The following is a 24,561-nucleotide window of genomic DNA, read 5'->3' as shown; positions in this document are numbered from 1 at the left end:
GGCAGGTCATGAAAGTGTGGAGCGAGGGAGTAGTCTTGCCAAGGCCTGCAGATTGCAGCATGTGTTCATTTTCTCAGGCCACACAGCATTCGGTCAGCAAGTATTAATTGCCGTCTCACTATTTTTAGGGTGGGGGCAGTTCATAAGCTCTTGCATGTTTCCTGACTTTCTTTGAAATTCTGGTACTTAATTCCCTTCAAAATTGCTATGTGTTAACTTTAGGCCAACTCGGATTTCTCTCTGTTAATATGAGAACTTAATTGATAAAATATAGAGATTATATTGTTTAGAAAATTGTTCATCATTGGGAACAACACAAAGTAATTTGTTATTATAAAATGAAAGAAATGTGAGATACACTACCCATACACCTATACACCTATATAAATATCCTCATTATGAAACCATTTTGAATGCAAAGAAACATTTAAACAACCACAAGCTGCTTTTCCTGGACACTAAATTACATCCAATCAGTGAGCTTCCATGAGATGTTGACATGATACAGTATGTCATATGTAGTATGACGTCTATAAAAACATGCATCTACAGGCTTTATACTATTCAAAGCCGAATTAGAAAATCAAAAATGTAAAGCAGTTGAATGAGTGGGTTAAGTATATGCAGGATTCTGGGTGGAATGTATAACCAGATGTCTGTCTGCCTGCCTGTCTGCTGGGTCAACGGAGATGAATGAAATCAAGCCTCTGGGCAAAATCATTGCTGTACTTTATAGCACTGGAGCTCTGGACTGGTATTTGGCATGGGCACCTCAATGGCTTCTGCTGTAGTTTGTGGTGGCAACTTTTCCAGGCATTGAAAACTATGAAATTTCACTTTAGACTTACCATGTTATCTGAGCCAGTGTTTCTGAGCTCTTTCATTTCAGCAGGGCTTGCTTAAAGGACGATAACCTTCATCTTAGCTGCAGTTAATGCAATTTACAATTTCTGTACCAATTCATCCACTATTAGTAATGAAGTTTCAATAGCGGAGCAGTGTTTCAGAATTGCTTCGGCTTCACTGAGGGAGGATGTTTAGATGTTTAGTTGTTTGTTTATTTATGGGAAAACATCATAGGCAAGGTATTTATCGATAACAATCCTCTCAGAAAACTCACAGGGTGCAAATGTATAGATTACCTTGCTTAGTGTGTGTGTGTATGTGTGTGTGTGTGTGTGTGAGTGTCTACATCAGCAGAGAAAGGGAAAACATTCTGGTTAAGGCACCAGTGTGGGTCAAACACACTATTTGCCCTCTTGTAGTTTTTGTAATAGATGTTTTTATGTTTGCACAGTGTGTGGAAATCCAAACAAGAAATCCCTTTTAAAAAATTACATTTTGCGCGTGTGTGTGTGTGTGCGTGCGTGCGTGCGTGCGTGCGTGTGTGTGTGTGTTCCTGTGCAGATCTGAGCGGTCTCTCCTCTGGCCGCCGCACCCCGCGCCCTCTATTAAGTCCACAGATATTTCCTGAGAAAAACACATCGCTCTCGGCACGTTCAACCAGTGCTGAGCCAGCAGCCCACAATTCCAGGGTTTCTCCTCCAAATTTAGCCCTGGCCAACTAAGTACACAATGTATAACTTTGGGTCTGAAGTAATTACAAAACAATCGATGCAATAAGTTTTATGTTATCAAAAAATAACAAGAAGAACAGAATGGGTGGTGCATGGTTTGATTTAAAGTAAGGGGTTTTTTTTTTAGAGGAGGGTGTATGTGTGTGTGTGTGTGTGTGTGTGTGTGTGTGTGGGGGGGTCCTGAAATCACTGGGTTGGATGTGCTAACCATCCACAGACTTCATGTGGACAGATGCACAGTCTGAGCAGAAAAGAAAACTGTGAGGCAATGTGTGGACCAGTGCAGATGTGTGTGTACAAGTATTTCATCCTTAGCAGAGGAGGCCACAAAGGAGACCCCTGCAGCAGCTTCCCAACCCCTTTCCTCTCCCCCACCCCCAGCCACCCATCCTCCGAAGATTCTTCAACGTCTTTGCAAGCTGCAGAGAGGAAGGACATGATGATGTGTTTTATGCGGGAAGGCGCAGGGCAGGGAGAGGGGGCTGCCCTGACCACTGCCTGATTGTAAAAAAAAAAAAAAAAACAGTCTGAGGACATGTTAAACATATTGATACCGTCGCTTCAGGAAATCCCTGGGCCTGCCGCCTACTCGTCCTCACTTTCCATTCATGATGCTGTTCGGGGTGCACGAAACCCAAGGTCTCTAAGTCTGTCTGTCTGTCTCTCTCTCTCTTAGCCTGTCTGTCTCTCTGTCTCTCTCTCTGTCTGTCTCTCTGTCTTGTCTCCCATGCACTTCAGTAGTGCGGTCACAACACTGACTGCTTGTGGGTGAGTGATGGGGAATCTTAGGAGCAGAGAAGTCCACTCAACGCCCTCGGGCTTGAGTAGTTTACATTGCGTTGAAAGACTCAGATGATGGGTGCACTCAGTCATACCCTCAGCAGTTTCAGAGAAACAGGAAACTGTCATCAGAAGCACAACCCATATTAAGAGCCGACCGCCATACAAATCTTCAAGGAAGCACATAAAAAGCTAAACGTCTACATAAACAGTGAAAACGTATACAGCATGTAGCCTAGAAATTCAATCTCCATATAATTAAATTCGACACTGGTGAAAATGTTGAATAGTCAAGAACGTTATGACAACCCAGGAATTATACACTGGGAGTCAAAAACATTAGAGTGTAATGTCACAACCATAAATCTAATTATAGGGAGATTTCCTAGTCTGGATGCATGGAACAATCTCATGTTGATTCCAATTAGAGAATATTAGAACATCATGTTCTGACACATTCAGAAATTTCCTTTTATATATTTTTTTCGTTTTTTATTTCCATAAAATCTTTGCTTCTATGTAAGTGTCCCTCTCTCTAAAACTGCCATCATTATATGATATACTTCGTACTTCATTGTTCATATGCAACATATGTCTCTCACATTTCTCCTCACATTTAGCTCAATTTAAGCACAAAGGTCATAAAAATTTCAGAACCAAAAATTAAACCTTGCCTAAAGCCATATTCTCAGATCAGATCATATCTGCCTCTTATGAACTGCTCTCGCTTTTTTTCTGTTTTTTGAAAGTTGGATAATTCCTCCGCTTTATCAAGCCGCTTTTTGCCCTCCTGAAAATCTTCCATGGCAGGCACTTGCACTCTTTCCCTCTTCCGAGGTGCTCATCGATCACCACGGTGAGAAGGGAGACAATTCGGCCCAAATGAAAGCTGGACGGGGGGGACGGCAGAGTGAATTTGAGAAACCATACCTGGACTGTCCAGGAGCCTCCTCAAGTCAAGGTAAAGAACCCTATTACAAGGGCATCCATTTCGAGACCGTCAGGGAAATACGTACTCTTTTGAGGGATGACTCAATTTATCCATGGGCTTTTCCCCCTCTCTGTCAAATCAGAAATAATTGCTTGTTGTCTGTGCGATGTGGAGAGTTTTTTTCTTTAATTGGCATATGATGAATTATTGAAATAATAGGTCCCATTAATGTTTTATGGTTGTTGTTTTTTTGGGCCAGACTGATCTGGAACTTGCTGGAGGTGGTGTCAAACAGAACACATAGGCTTAGATTAGTACACACTGGATTAGTACTTGCACGTAGACGCGGTATTAGCATTGTACCCTCTCAGATTTGGGAATTTACAATGTCGTTGTTATTTAGACTCAGCATGTTAAATAATAAAATGTACCCATATCACTGTCATTTTCATGATGAATTTACTATTACATACCCAGCTAGTTTAGGCTAAACATGAATTAGAAATGACCAAATTGGTAAATGCCTCTCTCTCTCTCTCTCTCTCTCTCTCTCTCTCTCTCTCTCTCTCTATCTCTGTGTCTCTCTCTCTTTTTACGGCAAACAGACAGCAAATTTGAGAAGAGGATGTTCGAGTGACCTGTGAGGATCTGGCCTGGCTGAACTTGCTTCCCCTCTTTCCGTTTCAAGCGACATGTCTTCCTGTCAGGTTTATGATGCTATCAGCCCATCAATTAACTCCTTATCCTTTTTGTCCAGGAAAACACACATTGCACCCAGCCCAAGGAATGTTGCTTCCCACAGGTTTAGTTGACCATACGCACAACTCACACAGAGACATCATTTTTTAAAGTAAAAAAAGTACAAACCAAAAAAAAAGTCGAGAGGAAAGGTTGAATGTCATCTGCTTTGATTGATAAGTTCCCATTGCTATCCCCACAGGTTAGCAAAGGGGAAAGGCTTTTTGAGAGTTCGAGGGTCGGCAGTGTGCGGGTTGGTGGGTAACTGCGGCATTATGGGATACCCTCTCCACAGGCCGCTGTGGGAAGCCGAAGGGAGACAAAACAATGGAGGCAGACCCACATGTCTCACATGGGGTCTGTCGGGCGCATGTGGCATTCGCAGGAAGCCAAGACTGCAGGGTGTGGGCTGGTCTGCAGCGAGGATCCGATTTCCACATTCTTCCTATCGCCACACCTAAATCCTTAATTGTCTGGCCACAGTCAAAGTATTTTGAGACCACACCATTGCAAGCCAAAGAGAGAGAGGAGAGGGAGAGAGAGATTTTTTTCTTGTCTTTTTTAAACTATAGACCTGCATGTTTAAATTGGTCCTGGACCAGGCCACAGTGCGTTGCGTGCAGTGCTTCTAGAGAAAAGTAATTATTTGGAGAATTTTTGATAGAAGAGAATGAGAGGAAAAAAAAGGTTTGATATTTCTGTTATGTCAAAAGTGACTTCCTCACCACCCCCTTGGAAAACATTAATCATGAACATGTGTATAATTACATATTCATTACTTGAACTCCTGATAATACAGTGCTATATTATAGATCACATGCTCAAGTAGATTTTCAATGGAAACATAATTGGCATAACATATCAGGCATGTTGGAATTACTGTCCAGCATGGTGATTATTCTGTTGATCTCTTGATAATATGTATTGGGGGCAGATCCTTTGTGAAACGCACAGTTATCAGCAGTATATTTTAGCTAATGGCGTCATTATCACGCCATCGGTTTAGAATGCTTCGTGTCATTTGAATTTACGGTGTGGACAGTCTATAAAAAAAATAGAGAGCATTATTTTCCCGGATGTCAGGAGTTTTTCCCTAGCTCACTGCCTCCCTCTCTGTCTCTCTCACCCTCTCTTTTCTCTCACTCTGTCTCTCTCTCTCTCTCCCTCCCTTCTCTCTCTAGTTGTTTCTGATCAATAAAGCTCTATTTTCTCCCACACAAGGTTTCCCATTCAATACATCTGCCATGGGTTTTAAAAACATAGAGGCATGATCCATTTATTATTGGCTGTTACTATGATTGATCTTCCTAGATACCTGCCATTGAAAACAAGTTCTGTTTATTTCCCTTCTACCCTCTTTATTGACAGCCATTGGTGGATGGCCAATCTATCTTGCTCGGTTCTATGCAGCATGAGAATCTCTCCACTGCAGTAGGAGACAGAGCGGCAGCCACATCCTGACCCTCCTAGCCAGTCCAAGTCTTGGGCATTCGCACAGAGACCGGCACAGCTCCCTGAGAAGCCCAGATGAGAGGGTGATTATTATTTGTGGTGCAGCTTTTTTTTGTGGTACCGTCCTAAACTAATTGGTAGTTTGGCTTTTTCCTATTTACACATTCTCCCAGGATGTGTTTATTTGAGAAGTTCGGAAATTGATGTGAAGACCCTGACATGATCAACAGCATTTGAATATTTAATTTGGCAAAATACGCTGACGGTTTAAAAAAATATGCCAGTCAATATGTGCATGGGGTTCGTACTGAAGTGGCCGAGCAGTCGATAGAATAGTCATCTGTGATTCCGGAGGGAAATTCCAAGTCCCATATGATTTCCATCATCAGACTGCCCATTACGTTTTGAAGAAGCATTAGCAATGTGAAAGAACATTTTCAACTCACACCGGTCATAATTTGACTGGTCATATCACGAAAGACTGGTAATATTCAGGTAATATTCTCCACTGAGGTTACCTTATACAACATTGATTACATGCTGCAGGTACTGTCAATGAAGCATTTACAACAAATATTTGTAGGATAATGTTTGTTAATAATGTTAATCGTTTGTTCATGATGACATACATTGAACCTCCATGTTCAGTCTAATTATGACCGCCGCACAGCGGGCATCTTTTTCGCATGCCCAAATTTCCGTCAATGATTCCCGGGACACTGAAAGACCGGGGTACACGAAACTTGGTGGACATGTAACCCCACATGGATAGCATGGAACCATCGTTTTTCGTTTTTGATCTGTAGCCCCTCGCTGATTGGACCCCCGAAAGGAGGGTAGGGCAGACACTGTTTTCTGTGAATATCTCGAAAACCGTAGGGTTTAGGAGGACCATTTTTTTTTGTATGTTGATCTCAAGGGGCCATGTCAACCCATTCCATAACCACTCATTTCATGTATAGCGCCACCTAGTTAAACACAAAAAAGTAAAAATGAGGTGGTGTAATTGAAGGTATCTGTGACCTAACATAGTCAAAACTGCACAAAATTGGAAGTGTAGGATCATTATGACACCCTATGTATGCACGCCAAGTTTTGTGGAATTCCGTTCATGGGGGCCACACAATAAATTAATTTATGTTACTATACACCAACTGGCCTGTAGGTGGCGGAGACAGTTTTCTGTGAATATCTCGAGAACCGTAGGGCCTAGGAGGTCCACCTTTTTTTGTATGTTGGTCTTAAGGGGCATGTCAACCCATCCCATTACCACTTATTTCATGTATAGCGCCACCTAGTTAAAAATTAAAAAGCAAAAAAAATGAGGTGTTTTCATCTCAATATCTCTGGCTGACAAGGTCAAAACTGCACGAAATTAAAAGTGTAGGATCATTATGACACCCTCTGAATGCATGCCAAGTTTTGTGTACTTTCGTTCATGGGGGCCTTACAATAAAATAATTTATGTGTACATTTAGTGGCGATACACCAACAAGGATTCGGGACACTGAAAGACCGGGGTACACAAAACTTGGTGAGCATGTACCCCCACATGGATAGCATGGAACCGTCATTTTTCGTTTTTTTTCATCTGCAGCCCCCGGCTGGACTGGACCCCCGAAAGGAGGGTAGGGCAGACACAGTTCTCTGTGAATCTTTTATGGTATGTTGGTCTCAAGGGCCCACATCAACCTGGCTCATAATCACTCATTTGTGATTTGCCCCGGTAAAAAAATGAAAATCAGTAGGATTAAAAGAAAGCCAAAATAAATATTCATCATCATCATCATGGCTGCATTTTCAGTATTGGCGAGAAGTAGTCGTTTGTCCACTAGATGGCGATCGTTGCAGTGAGGCGTAATTTTGTTGGAAGTTAAAAGTGGGTTGGAAAAACAATGGGACGCTTCATACAAGGACTGTAATTTACCGCAGCGAACATCTAATAAGGATAGGGCGATGTTCACATGAAGTGTAATTCCCATTTCTTCTTGAAGCCGAAATAAATCTAAGGATGTTTTCGGACATGCTTGGTTTTACTGCAGGTAATGCGTTAATCTTGTAATATCAATAAGGACCTAGGTAATGTTACCGTTAAGCGTTGGTTGAGTGATGGAGGCATTTGATTGATTGCATTTGTAGAAAACTATAAATGCGGTTATACCAAGCAAATTGATAGCAGCACTGTTTGTATCTTCGACTGTCATTTATTGCGTGCTACAAAATCATTCTGTGCAATGGAAGATTTTACCAACGTTACACCGGTCTGATACAGTTTTGCCTATACATGCGTGAGACTGAGGCGCCTGTTTATTTTGTTTTAAGTCGTGCAGGGTGTGAGAGGGGAATCGATGTGCTTTGATTACAGCTTGGAAGTTGTAGTCTGTGAAATTAAAAGCACGTGTGTGAAGTATCCAAACAATGACACCTTCATTTCATTATGGCTGCTTTAGCAAAACACCTTAAGCTACTGTGTAGTGGGTCCCATTTAGAAGTGGCTACTTCATTCGCGCTTTCCTTGACTCATGGAGCTGCGTGAATGTTATTACAACTTTTCGCCACGATATGACAGTTTAAGTCCGCTTGATACTGTAAGGCGTAAGCCATTGGTTTCAAAGGAGATTTTATTTGTGTCGCTAGCATAGCCTATTGACAATTTATGTTGTCAATAGGCCTACCTTATAATCCTACCTGTAGCTTAGGGAAGCTAACAACTTTCTATTAGGATCTAGTTTGTTAGTTACCGTTTTGTCATAACTCCCTGATGCATTTTTGCATTTAGAATAGCCAGAGCGTGTATATCTCAATCGGAAAATTAAACAATATCGGGTGCCTATGGACTAGGCTGGGTGAACCCAGCCTGATCTGCCCGCTATTTATTTTTGATTTCTTAAAAGATTGAGCTTGGTCTGATGAAAGCCAGACTAGCCATGGACCTCAGTTAAACAATGCAAGGGAACATGAATCAGCCTATATTTGCACTAACAATAACGGACAAAAGCTTTTCAACTTTGGCCCGTTAAAATGTGTATGAACAGTCTAGCGACGCATTTCATCAAGGCCCATTTGGACATGTCAGTTATTTGCACCACTGGTTAGATGTAAAACAGCATTTCGTTTCAGACTAGGCTACTGTTACTTAATTTGTGCATTAACAATAACGCGTTTCAGACTACTGTTACTTAATTTGTGCATTGACAATAAAGTATTACATGAACTAAAGATGACTAAAATCTTATGTAGAAGAAGAAACATTCACAAAAAATCCATCCATCCAAAAATGACCTTTGTTTTGATAGCTGTTGAAAACGGCATGGAACTGACAGAGATGTTTTTGTTTATAAATACATAAAAAATAAATAAATAAATAACATTATGCTGATACCTTTTGCTTTTCCCAAATACAATGTAGCCTACAGGTGTAAGTGACCTTTCATCAATCCAGTTGCAATGGATGAACTGTGATGAACTGCCCTACTTGTGATTGTTTAGAGATTTTAAAGGTTTTATAACAATTCTACATCTTCTTTGGCTATTCTACAATCTATTCACCTTTTCAGCACCAGTAGGGTACTTTCTGTGCAGCCGCACACACACACTCAGGCATGCCAAACAAGCATACACAAAAGTTTCAAGAGTGGGGGATGGAGTAAAATATGGAGACAAATTGAAGTGTGATTTATTTTCGCGGAACGGATGTACAGGACTGAGCGGCGGTCATATTTTGTACCGCTATGCGGTACATCTAGTTAATCAGTTAAGATAAACCCCTAACCATTAATAACTTACTTGTAACAACCAAGTTCACATTTACTGATGCATGAAGTGGAATTAGTAATGAAAAGCATATGACGCATAAAATCTATTCAATTAATCTTTTTATTTAGCTTATTAGCACCGTTAAGGAGAAAAAATGGTCTGATATATATATATATATATATATATATATATATATATATATATATATATATATATATATAAATTCACACACTAAGGTGGACTACTCCTACAACAGGTTCACTTCAGAATTTTTCTCAACTAATTGATTTCACTGGCAGGCTGTGCATCCCTCCTCAAAAGGCTTTTTTCTTTATCTGAAGACATGGGGTGAAGAGGAGCCCTGAAACTAAATACGACAGGTTTTTATTTACTGTCGGTTTGTTGCCTTGTTGTGTGTGTATCTCTTGCAATTAAGCACTCGATAGTGTTCTTACAGTACATACCCTGTTGTATTGCACAGCCTTGTTCATGTCGATATGCATCTCTCCTTGGATCCCGCATATCTGCACATCAGCTTTGTGTTACACCGTCTCTTAACTCAGGAGTGTGTGTGTGTGTGTGTGTGTGTGTGTGTGTGCGTGTGTGTGTGTGCGTGTGTGTGTGTGTGTCTGTGTGTGTGTGCATGTGTGTGCCTGTGTGTGTGTGTGTTTGTCTATGTGTGTGCATGTGTGTGTCTGTGTGTGTGTCTTTGTGTGTGCATGTGTGTGTCTGTGTGTGTGTGTGTGTGTGTGTGTCTGCATCACACCTAAAAGTACCTAAAAAGTATTCAGCTCTAGCCACATTGTAGACTGGAAAGCTTAGTCAGGTGTCTGCATGGTGCTGGCCAACATTACTTGGAGGTCTTTAATTATATGGCTCTATAATATTCTGACTTTTAATAGTGCAGAATAGCCATACATCACCTGATCACTGTTAATACCAGTATGGTATGAATTAGTCTGACCATATACTATAAATACCATACACACACACACACACACACACACACATGGAGTGACCTCATTCTCTTTTTTCTCTCAGTTGCTCCTTCCAGACTGCCCACACATTTAACACACGCATACACACAAGTGACGGCCAACAGTCAATTAAATTGACAAAGTGAATTTAAAAATCATTTACTGTATATTCATTTCAAAAAGCTACAAATAAAAATATCCACACACAGTTAGGTAAGTACAGCACGTCACTTGCAAATCTAACGTCTTGCGGATGCTGTGAGCAGGGACATATTTAGCGCCCTTCTTCTTCTGAATTTGTTTACTGGGGAGGGTTGGGATGAGGTGGGGGTGATGTTCTTGCTGGTCAGCAGAAAGAATGGGGGCCGTTTTGTCCAGATGATGTATGGGACCGGCTGACAGGTCACTTCTTCCTCCCTCCGAAAGCCACAATTTGTTCCCTGTTGGAGGTGGGAGACGGATTTTTCCGTGTGACAGATTTATTGGTGCCTACATGAGGTAAAACACCTCAAACTCCCTATAAAGGCTTTAGACTACTGCAGAGATAGATTGAACCACCATTTATATCCAGTTGGATTCCAGTAAAATGTTTCATATATTTCACCAGGCAGCTGAAGGGGCCAAAAAATCAAGCATCAGGCCAGATTTTTTTTTTGTGTCTCATCTGAGAGAAATCAGTTCTTAAATATTTTCTCCATGTATGCATCGTAAAATTTCCTCCTTTTTTTACGCCCAAAAACACCCATACCTTCTCCCCCACCATCCCCTCTTGGCTATGTAGTGGAGACATGTTTAAACACTGCATGTTACACCACATGTTTGTGTCGGGAGCATAGCTCTTGCTGGCGGAGCGGCATCAGAAACACATGGCTGAGGATCTCCTCTGCTCTGGTGTCTGCGCCTGACGTGGAGGGCTGAGGGCTGGAAGTCATTTGTGCCTTGCCGACAGTGCAGACTGAACAGTACGTCTGGAGGATTTTTTTTTTTTTGGAGGGGGGGGGAGATTTTTGGTTGGGGGAATGGGGGAGGGGGCTCTGTGATGGCTCACTCCTGAGCACACAGGTGTCCTTCCCCAAAGAATCCCCAAGCCGAGGGAGGCTCTAATTAATATGGTACCGGCCGGAGTCTGCCAACGCAAAAGCCCACTGAACCCGCGGGTGGTCCTCATCCAGCCACCCCCACCAACTCAACCCCCTCCTGAAAAAAAACCCTCCGACGTGTTGCACACAGCTGCCCCATTCTGAAAATATACAAACGCGTTCTCAACCACCTCTCAGGCCAAGTCATGCCCACCTCTGGCTTGTAGACGAGGCTCCGTCCAGCCCAATCCAACATCCCAAACTCCCCCCCCCCCCCCCATTCTCCCCTCTCCGCCTCCGTAATCCTCCATCCAAACTTCCGTCAGGCGCAGATTTCTTCTGGGCAGCCGCCGTCGCCATTCTCCTGTCAGTGAAAAGAACAACTAAATTGTCATGGTTGGGGATTTTACATGGCAGAGGAAAGAAAGAAACGGATTATTTTCCTCACGAATGTTAATTGAAGAGGCATGTTATGCTCAAGGAATATTTCCAGATTTGTGAAAATGGGTCCACTGCCAGACAGGAGAGAAGAAGAAAGAAAGTAAGAGAGGAAGGAGAGAGAGAGAGAGAGAGAGAGCATAGGAAGAGAGATGTACAGACCGCTCTTAAACAATGTAGACAGTTTCATGCCAAAACAAACACTAACCCTTTTTAAAAGCTTCCATGTCATATCTGAATCTTTCCCCTGACAGTATATCAATTTTTTTATGAGAGGCCATAAAGGAAAGCAAACAAATGAAGTTTTAAATGAGAACTTATTTTCTGGCTATCTTGTAGAACTTTGTAATTTTTAATATTTCTGCCAAGGAAACGCTGCATCTTGCCATCTTACCCATTCTTTTTTTCTGCCTCACCGTTGACCAGCACATAATGTGGAGCAGAAAATCACACTCTGGATAAGCTATTAATATGGGTGAGTAGGGGGCATTTTGCACCTATTTATAACCGGTCATATGCACAATAAAGAAACCTAACTGAGAAGGCACTAGGTGAAGTTGTCTGATGTTTTCCCTCTTCAGGTCTTGCGTAATCTATCCTCTAAGCGGTGTGAAGTTTCTAGGGAAGACGAGCCTGTCCCACAGGCCCCTTTAGACAGACATATCTACCAGAAGAAGAGATCAGGGCAGACCTGCTACTCTAATGGCTTAATGATTGGCTTCTACATTAGAGGACCATGAAATGGTGAACACACACACACACACACACACACACACAGGTGCAGAGAGCACAGACACATACTCATGTCTGACTGAATATTGTAAACATTTGCCGAGACAACCTTCTTCAGACACACAAACACACACATGTATGTGTTTGAGCACATAGGCATATATAAATGAACCATCAACACACATTCACACCATGGTAGCAATTCAAGTGTAATTTTTTATATACAGTATAATGTTTACTAAACTGTGCACTGTCTGTTTTACTTATTTGTTATGTCTTGCTGTCTGATTTCTTATCTTTATTGTCATATTTAGCTTTGTTTTACTGATGCCTCTTGCACTATTCCCTGTGCTGTTGTACATTTCCCTTGAGATTAATAAAGGAACTTATAATCTCTTGTACAGTATAGTCTGACATAAATGTGAAAGGACTGCACTTACAGACACTAAGACACCAGCAGTCCAGAGCATCATGGCCTTATTCGTTCATTCACACATACACACACACATGCACACACACACACAGAGAGAGAGAGAGACATACGCACAAATACACATGCACACAGACTATTTTACATACTGTACATAGCTGTACGTGCAAAAATGGAAACATTTTGGTTTGCAAAATTTACAATGACTTTCATGAAGCAGAACACCACAAATACATAGGGTCCTTCTTATATATATTGTGGGGTGAAGTGCTGCATTTAAAAAATCATTTTGTTCTATATCATTATAAAACCTGTGATTACTTATCATGGCTTAAGTTAGAACTTGAGCTGTAGGTCATTGTGATTTATAAGTCACAATTATATCATGTATAGCCACTTAAATTTTTAGGGCTATTTTGAGTTATTTCGACAATTTAAGTACAAACCCAACCCACACACAATATATTATCACACATCCTCATCATGGTGGAAGGAGGAAGAAACGCTATTTTGACCCAGCCAGAAACAAAACATCCCCTTTGATTAAACCATCACCCACTATAAATGCCATTCCTGTGCGCTGCTGGCCTGTTCAAACAGTGTTGGTGCGTTAATGGTTAGGCCCGTTATTTGCCAGACATTAGTCTGGAGGCAGCCAACACAATACTGACCCCTTGATGACTGAGGAAGCAGACAAAGAGGAAGGCTAGTAAATGGATTGGGGAGCAATAAGGAGCCTTGCTCGAGCTGTCCCTGCTGAAGTGGTTGGCAAACATGACGCAGGGGGAGAGACAGAGAAATTTGGGCTGAAGATCAGACCTCAAACCCTCAGAGTTCATCCCCTGTCTGGGTGCGCCAGAGGGGGCTTATCATAAGACAACATTTGCCTCCAGTGTCTGTCCTGGAGTCTTTGCCTTCTAGGCCATAAAGGGGTTGGGGTTGTGTGTGTGTGTGTGTGTGGGGGTGTCTTGTCAACTAGCTCGGCCTCATTGATTGTGGGCAGCTCAGTGCAATTAGTCCTTTATAATGCTTCCCGGTTAGGACAACAAGGGGCCTTTAATTGGAAATGATAGGATGGATTTTACAATAGCCGGGTTAATGATCATTTGCATTGCTGGTAGAACAGGGGAAGGTGCAGGAGGAGGGGAGGGAGGGAGATGGAGAGGAGAGGTGGGGGTGGCAGGGCCACCAATTTTCACTCTTGTCCTTGGTAAAAGAATATCTTCATGTTCCGCCTGTGAGCACCCAGGTGCTAAGGACTCCTTAAGTACCCTCTTTAGTGGTTCTGTCTCATTAGAGAGGTAGTGCATTGCGCCAACATGTGAACCGAGAGGGCCTAGAATGACCGGGTCTGTGCTCGGATGCTCCTCTCACTGCTGGGTTCCGCTCCACTGAGTTCCTCATCGGCGTGAGTGGAGAGAGAGAGAGAGCCTGGCTCGCTGCGCTGTGTGTGTGTGTGTGTGTGTGTGTGTGTGTGCATGCATGTGAGTGTGAGTGTGTGTGTGTGTGTGTGTGTGTGTGCATGTGAGTGTGTGTGTGTGTGTGTGTGTGTGTGTGTGTGTGTGTGTGTGTGTGTGTGTGTGTGTGTGTGTGTCAGTGCAGAGGTCACACAGAGGCAAGGCGTGAGAGTGGTGGCCTGTCAGAAACTCACCCATCAACCCGGACTGAAAACAAACATCTGTGCCTTTCCCCAATTTAGGTAAATTATGAATGTGCAGGAGCGTGTGTGTGTGCGTAAGCATGTGTGTGTGTGTGTGTGAGTGAGTGCATTTGTTTGGGGAAGATAAAACATTCAGATCAATATCTCACTTCTAAAATTGTCTTTTTGTTCCTTCCACAGTGTAACACTCCACTGAATTGTGAGACAGTTTTTGAAAAATCCAACCAAATGCTTTCAATATAACATCTCAGAGCTTCAGTATACATGTAAACTATTCATGAGAACCACGCATAGCAAACATCAGATGCCCAGAGAGTTATTTTAAATAGCCACAGATAAACCTGATATGATAAAAAAAAAAAAAAACAACTGTGTAGGCAGAAAGATAAATTACTTATTGTCATTACTTAACCCCTAGTTAATCACTCCCCCATGAAATGAAAGGAGCTGCATCTTGCAACATGCTTGTTTCTAATTACACCACCCTGCACACAATGCTTCTTTACAAATCTGACATTCCTCAGACAGCTGTTTTGACGTTCACATAAGGGCCAGGGTCCATGCATGCATGCATATGAGAAAACCATATCATATTCAAATGAGGCAAGAGGCAGACGCAAGGGCCTAAACACTGGGGATACGGGGCGGCCTATTCCCATCCAGTGCTCCCCGTTCCAGGACTGCGTCAGGTAGATAAGGCCCTCAGATTACCCTCTGAACCAGAGAATCGGGTTCTTTGCCATGCTGGTCTTTGTTTTCATGTCTGCCGTGTCGACTTTGTTTTGGTGCAGCGGCACCAGCGACACCTGACAGCAACAAGTACTATTGTTCTTTCAAGCTCTTGAAAATAGAACCATATAGGAAGCAATGAACAATGACTGTTGCTTGACCTGTTAATGGATCTAACAGTTGTCGGAGTTAAGCAGTTGAGGGTTTTTTCTCCATCTTCTTCGTCTTCAGTGTACGTCAGGTTATATTTTTTCTCTCTCTCTCCCTATGACACTCGTTCGCTGGCTTCAGGGGGGGAGGAGGAACACTGGAAAAACATATGGGCTTTAATTAAGGTATGGACGGACACATCAAACACTTCCCTGCACTGGGAAATGGGCGTGCCAAGCGAAGGCAGGAATGCTAGAATAAACACACTCACAGGTACCCCGACAGACAATGCACGATAACCAGCACTCATGAGTCATAACTGCCATCACATATATCTCTTTCCCAGGCTCGGTAATGTTTACTCTCTCTCTCTCTCTCTCTCTCTCTCTCTATCTCTCCTGTCTCTCTCTCTCTTGTCCACTCCACTCTCACTCTTTTCCTCCTCCCCCACCTCTCTCCTCCATTGTGTCACTACTCTTAGTTTTTTAAGGTCTGGCTTTCTCAGGGCTGTCTGTCCTCCTCTGGATCTTTCAGTTTAAAGTCGATTCAAATTCAGATTGGTTTATTAACATGACAAAAGGTATGTGGCGTATTGGCAAAAGGACATTTTTTTCTTGTCATCTTTCATTTCACATGTCTCCCTATCTTTGTATCTCTGTCGTCATGACCATGTAACACGTGGCCTCTCTCTCTCTCTCTCTCTCTCTACCTCCCTCTCTCTTTTCCATCTCTCTGGTTGTGAGGAGCCAAGCTTGTATCCTACGGCAGAGGTCAACAGAGTGCAGGTTTTAGTGTAGGAGACGGCTCATCAGACGCTCCTGAGCACTTTTTACTCCTCCTCTTCCTCCTCCTCCTCCTCCTCGTCCACTTCTCCCACATGCAATGGCCTCTGTACTCGGATTATCCAAATAATCTCTTTTTATGAAGGTGTTGAAAGTGTTTAAGTCAGGCATAATGAACACAGGGCCCTTACCGCTTAAATTACGAGCTGACAGCTTGAGTGTACAGTGGATTCTCACCCTACGCCTCCCCTCCCCTCCCCTCCCCTCTCTCTCTCTCTCTCTCACTCACTCACTCACTCACACACACACACACACACACAAACACACACATACATACAGACATTTCTCATTACTCTCTCCTGAAAGGTTTGCTTTCATACCCCTGGTTATTAGTTTCACAGTGCAATAGGAGGAAAATCCACATCACACTGGACTCTACGTTAAGGAAATAGATTTCAGTGCGCTGATAAATGCTTAACTGAGTCGTCTGATTGTCCGACTCCCATCATTCTTCCAGTCTGATTCTTATTCATTGCTTCTCTAAATCTCTTAAAGGCGGCTCTATAATGCAACACAATTGCTGAATCTTTACCATAATGAAATTGGGAGCCTGTCCGAGCCGTAAACCTTGACCTGGGCCACGTCATGCTTAACCACGCTCTATTCAGCAGTAAAGATGCTGCCCTGTGTTGAACATTAGGTCTAAACCGCATCGTAAAACTCATTTATAAAAGACAAGGGTGGGGGGTAGTCAAGAGGTGCGTGTGGTGGTGGATAGGGAAGTAACCTGGGGGGGTGAAGGTGGGGGGTTCACAAGGTTTTTAAACCCCCCCCCCACACACACACACACACACTAGCAGTGAACCCTCTCAGGAGCTGCCCCTTATCGTCCTGCTTTTTGGGTTATGGTAGCTCCAGCACATGGTGGCTCACCGCGGTATGCGTGGCAGTGGGGCAGGAGTGAACTTCAGGTCACCAGGGCCCTCACGCCAGGTCAAAAGGCCCCGTGGTGTTTGTCTGAGCCCCTCATCCCCGTGGGCTTTATCTCCTGCCCCCAAATTTAGAGCACTTTGTCAACAACAGTAGTGCCTCAGTCCCCAAGCCCCAGAATTGGCCTTTTGTATGTTGCTGAGCACAACAGGTGACAATGGAGATGAGTGGTACAATTGTTAAGGTTAACTGTGGTCATAACTTTAATTACTGTATTTAGATAAAGCATCTCTATCTCAGTTTCAGTTGCTTCAGTCATTAAAACGTTTTGTTTGCTTGACAGAGTGTTCAAATGAGGAGCGTAAATTCTTCTTCCCTCGTGCTAGAGAGAGAAAACTTTATTTGAATTTGAATCACAGACAGTGACACTTGGCGCATTTAACAGCATAGTAAAACATTCATTCAAGTCTCATCGCGGGATTATCCACTTTGTTTGCTGAGCAATTATCATTTCGTGCCTGAGACGGACCGCAAAATGTGTTTTGTAATTGCACTTTATTGATTCATATATAAAACATGCACGTTTCAGGGGACTGATTCTGAAAACGGCAGCAGTGGCGTGCCAAAAACAACTAAATTAATACTTCCCCAGAGTGGGCTGTTTTCTGCACGTTTGCTTTGGAGTGCTCCATCATGCCACGGTTTGGCTCCTACTGCGTGTCAATCTGTCCTCCCAGGCAGGGAGAACATCAGCTCTCGGCTCCTAATGATTATAAATTTCTCCCCTGTGAAGTTTATGTTTAAAGATTACGCGGGGCGGCTCCGACGGGCCAACTCTGGAAAATGGCAAAACCCGTTGATTCATGGGACCCGCACATATATAGACACACACACACTTCCAGTTCCACTCTACAGGTGCCCCCAGGGAACTTGTGCAGCCCTTACTGATTTGTTTCAAAGTTTTGTGGCGCCGTAGGATCCGCTGTAGCGAACATGTCCTTTTGATCTCGTTTTATGTGTGCGTGTGTGTGTGTGTGTGTGTGTGTGTGTGTGTGTGTGTGTGTGTGTGTGTGTGTGTCTCATGTGTCGCCTCTCTCTCCCTGCAGAGCACACAGTCAATGGGTCTGCACAGTAATTTCGGCTCTCTCTTCCCTGCAGGTTAATCATTCCACTGGTACTATCTGCCAGCTTCCCTTATCAGCCTATGTGTCACTTTATAACAGGCCGTTATCAACCTGTCCTCCGCCATGTGACTCTGTTCTGCTGAAACTAAGTGGACAGTTATGCTTGCTCACCTTTTTCCTGTCGCTCCCCTTTTTTAACCCTACACCTTCTTGCCTTTCAAGACATCATGGAGAAGTGCTAACCATACATACCATACATACAGGTTAGACCCTTCTGCTTGATTGAGCACTTGCCTGTTATGATGTCTGATAGCCAACAGTTTGAAATTGGAACAGAGAGCTCACAGGACGATTCACCAGTTAAGGGTGAGTATGGTGGTCACCTAACGTGGACGTTTCCTGTGTGTAGCGACTCTGCTCTTCTTGATTCTGACACTGATCCTCCAATACACCTGCAGATCAAACAGAGCTGCATGTTGTCTATTACGCCAATCTGACCCAGTTACAATGTAATATTGCTATATATAATATTATACAGTATGGTCAGTTTGTGTTACGCTACTGCACACAACCTGTTCACATTTTAAACGCCACGCATTTTGTTTCGACATAAATGTGTTTCGTTTAACGTATTTTGTAGCCCATGTGAGATTGAGAGACTATCGCAAGTTGGTCTGCCAATTTGATTTTATAGAGTACCCTAAATTACTAACATAATGCTTGGTGATCTTGCAGGCTAACATTGTGATCAGCATGAATTAACATTTTACTGGCATGTTTCTGCCTGGTTCTTCTACTGAGCCTAAACTCTAACTTAGAGCAAACAACGCTGTTTGGAATGCAATAAACTCACTGAGGCTGTTGTAGTGCAGTTTAATTTTGGTCATACCCTCCTATTGTCTGCTACGGGGAAAAAAGCATCATGTGTAAGCTGACAATTTTTTTTTGTTATTGTGCTCTTATTGTCTTTGGCCTATATTTGAAATGTGCGTGCGCTCAGGAGTGAGTGCATGTATAGTCCATGTACGTGTACACGTGCATATGACGTGAGGAAGCCTGAGAGCTACATCAACAGTTAATTTAACGAATTTTATGTTAAATTTAACATTTATTTTAAAACTCTAAACTGCGTTTTTAGTTTTATAGAATTATTTTTTGAATTATTACCATTATTACACTAACGACTTGCTTTAATTATATTATTATTATTATTATTATTATTGTCATAATTCCGTTTTTATTACCGTGTTGACTATAGCCCATTATTTCATCTAACATTTATTAAAGCATCAGTCAGCTCTGATCAAATAAAGACAGCTGATGTAGTTGTAGCCCACAAAGACGGGCAAATTTATAAAGCAAATTGCACATTTTACATGTAATTACTTAGCAGGGAGAAGAAGCTCTAACGTGAGTATACGGCTGCAGTCAGCACGCGTGAGGCAACCGGGAGTTTTTTGCTCTTTGGTAGAGCTCGCTGGTAACTTGTGAGCACTGACCTTTGGAGGGTGCCATGCATCAATTCCATGTGGTCATATTGCCTTTTTGTAACGTGTCTGAAATCACACGCGGGGGATTCTTGTGACTTCATGCTATTGGCCTACACGTATATATTTTTGTTGTTGTTGTGGTGGTGGTTAATATTATGTTTTTTTTTTTTGTGAGAGGGGGTTGCTAGGGGGTTGGCGAGGTCACACTCAAATGTGTTAGTCTGTAAGAGCAAATCCTATTGTCAATTGCAACTTCAAACATTTTAAATTAATTAATGTATTGCTATGGAGCATGTCTAACACAGAGATTTTTTCTCAGGCTAAAACAGTCCAAGATTAAAAGTGAATATGTAACTTTACCACCATACTTTGCAATCAGACCCGGCCTTTTCAGTGCGTTGAAGCATGTCATATTTTTGTCCTGTCATAAACGAGTTAATCGTGAAGGTTACAGTTGAATTGTCTTATTTTGTTAGCAATATATCACCGAAGACAGTTCGGTCCAAGGTATTCACGCAGTTCAAGCAAGTGAAAAATCATGCTCCTGTCATGTTTACTTTAGCATTTGAGGATCTACAGAGCACCCAATAAGACAGCAGATTTGTTTACTTGTTGTCCGGACCCTGGATAGCAGATTTCACCGGGCTGAACATGCGGACGTACCTTCCTTACCGGTCTCTTTGGCACCCTGCGCTCCGTTGCGCATCTCTCGCATCTCCATATCATACAGCCTAGGCTAATTATATCATCTTTATGTTTGTTTTTCTGCCATCCGTTTCCTTGTTTTGGCTTTTATGTCCATCATTACGTGATCTTATCACATGTGGTTGGGGAGAGTAAAGTAGATAGAGGTGATACTGGCCGCTCTTCTCGTGTTCATTGGAGAGGGAAGGTGATGTCAGAGCGGAGAGTGAGACCCTGATTGGCGCGAGCGGTGTCAGTAAAGGGTGTGTATGTGCGCGCGCGTGTGTGTGAGTGTGTGTGAGAAAAGACAAAGCAGCAGGGAGAACAGTTGAACTTCAGATCTGGCACCCCTCAGTAGAAGTGAGTCAGACAGAACGGAGGAGGGGTCCGCGTAAAGTTAATGACAGTTCGCCAAGTCGAGTTTTGTAAGACATACATCTATCAGAGACGTGGAAAAGGCCACGGGGAGATCAACTCGCTGCAAAAGCTCCACCGCCGTCTTATTACCTCTTAATCTGGTGCAAGCTTTCGCTGTCCGGACAGAGTAATCATTTTGTGTCATTGAGAAAGAACATTCTTTCAAAAAGACATTTACAATCTATTTCTCAATCGCGTTGCGAGACTCGGGTACCAAGCAGTAGGTCATTGCTGTTGTACAATAATTGTAGCTTTCGCAAGCGTTGTCTTGTTTTGGGGGGGTGAAAATGAACTTCCTCTGCGATCGTTCTTTTCGCTTGCTCTCGCTAGCATTTGCAGCAATCTGATCCTCGTTTCTAAACGTCAAACGCCCGGACTTGGAAGAATCGGTCTTTCGGTTTTTTTGTGAGAACCTGTGGTATCTCCCTTTCACGAGCAGGTGGCCCGTCAGACGGAGCCCAGTCTTCACCCCAGCGGAGCCGAGCTGTCATGCTACCCAAAGTGGAGACAGAAGCTCTGGGACTCGCTCGATCGCATGGGGAACGGGGGCACATGCCTGGAAATATGCAAGGTAAGAATTCTGACTTTCTTATTTAATCCAAGACCAAGGTGCAGGTTAAAAAACCCTCTTTCCAAACTGCCACAGCATGGTTCTGATAGAATAACATTGCGCTGGGACCGACCGACACTGCCTGACCAAGTTAAATTACGCCTACTTGTAATCTTGAGTCTTAATTTCTTTGAATATGTGATTTGAGTGGAAATTAAAACTTCTGTGAGTTTTAAACAGAAAAAGACAACATAAAGGGTCTATTGGCCTATGGTATTTCGTGCAGTTGCACCCTAATTTATTTTAGGCCTATTATATTTTAAACTGCGCTGGAATAGAATATAAAGCTCATGTATCATCAGTCATTTCGTGTTATTATCCATAAAACCAATAGTATTGTTGATACGCCATGTTAATGTCGTTAGTGATATTAGAAAAAATAAATATTGCATGTAGCTAAGCCTATAATTCCTCCTCGTGAACTTGCAAAAGTTTTGTGCATCTAAAATGAAAACATATTGTATGGGTTGACTTCCTATCACTATGTTTGATTTTGCTGTACATTTAGGATGACTGGATATTTAAACAAAATTTAGCCAGAAAAGAGGCATGCTCGGTTCATTAAATGCACAGTATTCTGGAGTCGGCTGTCTCCAGATAATCAGACGTTGCATTAACTTCTGAAACAGCTCCATTAATAATTGATCAAGCTCTCTTTACAAGCCTGAAGATGTTCATATCGTTATCAAATCTGAAAATTCCCCTGGAGGTCGTCTAACGAGCGATGGCTCTGCAATTAAACCAAAACTACGAATATGACCGAATTTCAAAAGAAAAGTTCAAATGGTTTAGCTAAAAAAAAAAATACAAGAATATTTACAAGGCACACACTGACAGTCATGTGATAGTAAAATGTTCATTTCGCGGATAAATACGTGCTGTATAGCCTGTTAAATAGGATCGCACAGCAATTACTGTGGCCACTGCAGAAGCATACACTGACATAAATATAGGGGGTAAAGAAATATCGAATTTTGTAAACAACCTATATTGTCTGTTTTAGACGACAAATAATTGTAATGTTTGTGATGACATATTTCCATAAAGAAAAAAATAAAACTTTAAGTCCCACGTTCCCCCTCCGCAAATTCTTTTTAAAAATATTTGTTGATAGCCTATATCGCCCGGATGTAATGCATTGGGGACAGCGTGGATATGGTCAAGGAAATGACATTAAACATCCCCCGAATTATTTCAAACCACTGACCGAATAAGCAAGTTTATAAGTGAAGTTCACAATGACTTGTTGCTTCTATCGTCCGTTACCAGCAAATTTCAGCCGGCGCCAGCGAGAAACAGCAGGGTAACTTATTCACACAAAATGTAGGCTACTACTAATAGAAATTGATTGCAAGTATGCTCGGTCGGCAAATGCTCAAGTAGTGTTGGAGGGTAGTGATTAATTTATATTGTAGCGTGAAATGAAACTTTTCTGCCTTGCGCAGATCAGTTGTGAATCGTCAACTGTCTTTTTTTGCATTTTTTTGCATCAATGCTAGATCATTGTTTTTTGCAATAGGAAGTTGGTAAGTGCATTTATTACAAGTCGTTTATTTTACACATATACACAACAAAATGTTAATTAAAGTTAGACATCCTGGGTGATTGTCTTGAAAAATCATGTAGATTATTTCTTCTTTAATTCTACTCCTTTAAATGTGCTCATAAACAAACTAGGATGCAGTGTAGACGTCTTAATTGTCCCTGACACTGCCTGCTTATCACTTGATTAACTATCATTCCCCTTACATGACCTGTCAGCAGGGTGACATGCCTTTCTGAATAACATAATTTTACAGTTTCCTTTGTGTGCAGATGTGTAAAATCTCAAATATAGTGAAAGATTTCAATCAAGAGTTCAATATTGTAGCCTTGAGTGTAAAGTATAGGTGTGCTTATTTTACATTTATTTCTCATGTTTCAAACTGTATTGGATTGTAAACTATTGATAGCGGAAATGAGTTGGGGACATATCTGGGAGTGTGTGCAGAACACAACATGTAAATATCAGTGGCACACCACAGCATTGTGAGAGATTTGGAAAGACCAAGTGTGTTTATTATTATTATTTTACTCACTGGTGTTTTCTTGCCTTTGTCTCCACAGCCCCCCAGTTTAAAATGATGGACTATTCCTACGACGAAGACCTAGACGAGATGTGTCCTGTGTGCGGGGACAAGGTGTCCGGCTACCACTATGGGCTCCTCACATGCGAGAGCTGCAAGGTGCGTCCCGCTTTGTCACTACCCGTCTGTCTGTAATAACCCTGAGCACCGGGGCACAGCCATGTTTATTGATCTCCAAACCACCCGACAAGTGTATTTTACAATCACTCTACCACTCTGTTTAATCCTCTGTGTGTCTCCTGGCTCGATTTGATGCCCTAATTGCATGAACAAATCAATTGTAGCCTATGTATGAAGGAATGTGTGGATTTGCATCGCATTGTGAGTCATCATGCAGCTCCGCATAGGATGAGCTGTAGCATGTAGGTTAGATTGTCGACCACGGGATTGTAGTTTAACTCTTTGCGCCATCCAAACCATCCATCGGTTTTAGAGTACAATTTCTCAACGATTTGTGGAGTCAGTTCTTTTTTCCTGGTGCTTAGACCACCAATGAGTCACTTTGTCTAAAATTGCTGGGAGTGTTGGTGTGGACAATGTTAACTTCTTAGATGTGGAAGGCGGTTGACTCGTTGTTAGATGCATTGGATGATGGCTGGCTTGCGGGTAATCTCTGTTGGTTGGTTGTGTAAAATGTCTGCTATGTGTCTCGACTGTGTTCGGTGACGTGTGTGTGTGTGTGTGTGTGTGTGTGTGTGTGTGTGTGTGTGTGCATGTGCTGAGTGCTGATTTGGTATCCTCATTGCCTCACTGAAAAGTATTCACGTCTTTATCAACAAGAGCTGTCATTTTATCTGACTGTTGAAAATTAACCTATGCACTTCCATCCTGCATCTCTATGTCTCTGTCCCTTTCTCCTCTCCCTCACTTCCCCTCTCTCTCTCTCTCTCACTCTCTATTTCTCTCTTTCATTATCTCTCAAACTATACTATTTATCGTTCTGTCCCAGTCTGTTGGTATGTGCATGTC

At 42.4% G+C, this 24,561-nt stretch overlaps 1 protein-coding gene across 1 annotated transcript in view; it reads left to right on the top strand.

Moving 5' to 3' along the window:
- Positions 1 to 18,477: 18,477 nt before the first annotated feature.
- nr5a2 (nuclear receptor subfamily 5, group A, member 2) overlaps positions 18,478 to 24,561 on the top strand; it is a 64,467-nt gene continuing 58,383 nt past the window's right edge. The window contains exons 1-3 of the mRNA XM_048253019.1: positions 18,478 to 18,631; positions 21,296 to 21,427; positions 23,573 to 23,691. Coding sequence (XP_048108976.1) covers positions 18,565 to 18,631; positions 21,296 to 21,427; positions 23,573 to 23,691 — 318 coding nt within the window. The 5' untranslated portion in view covers positions 18,478 to 18,564. The remainder of the gene's footprint in view (positions 18,632 to 21,295; positions 21,428 to 23,572; positions 23,692 to 24,561) is intronic.

The sequence above is a fragment of the Alosa alosa genome, chromosome 9, assembly GCF_017589495.1.
Source record: "Alosa alosa isolate M-15738 ecotype Scorff River chromosome 9, AALO_Geno_1.1, whole genome shotgun sequence".
Classification (NCBI taxonomy): Eukaryota; Metazoa; Chordata; class Actinopteri; order Clupeiformes; family Clupeidae; genus Alosa; species Alosa alosa.
Note: the sequence above shows the minus strand (reverse complement) of the source record. Positions and strands in the feature narration are given on the sequence as shown.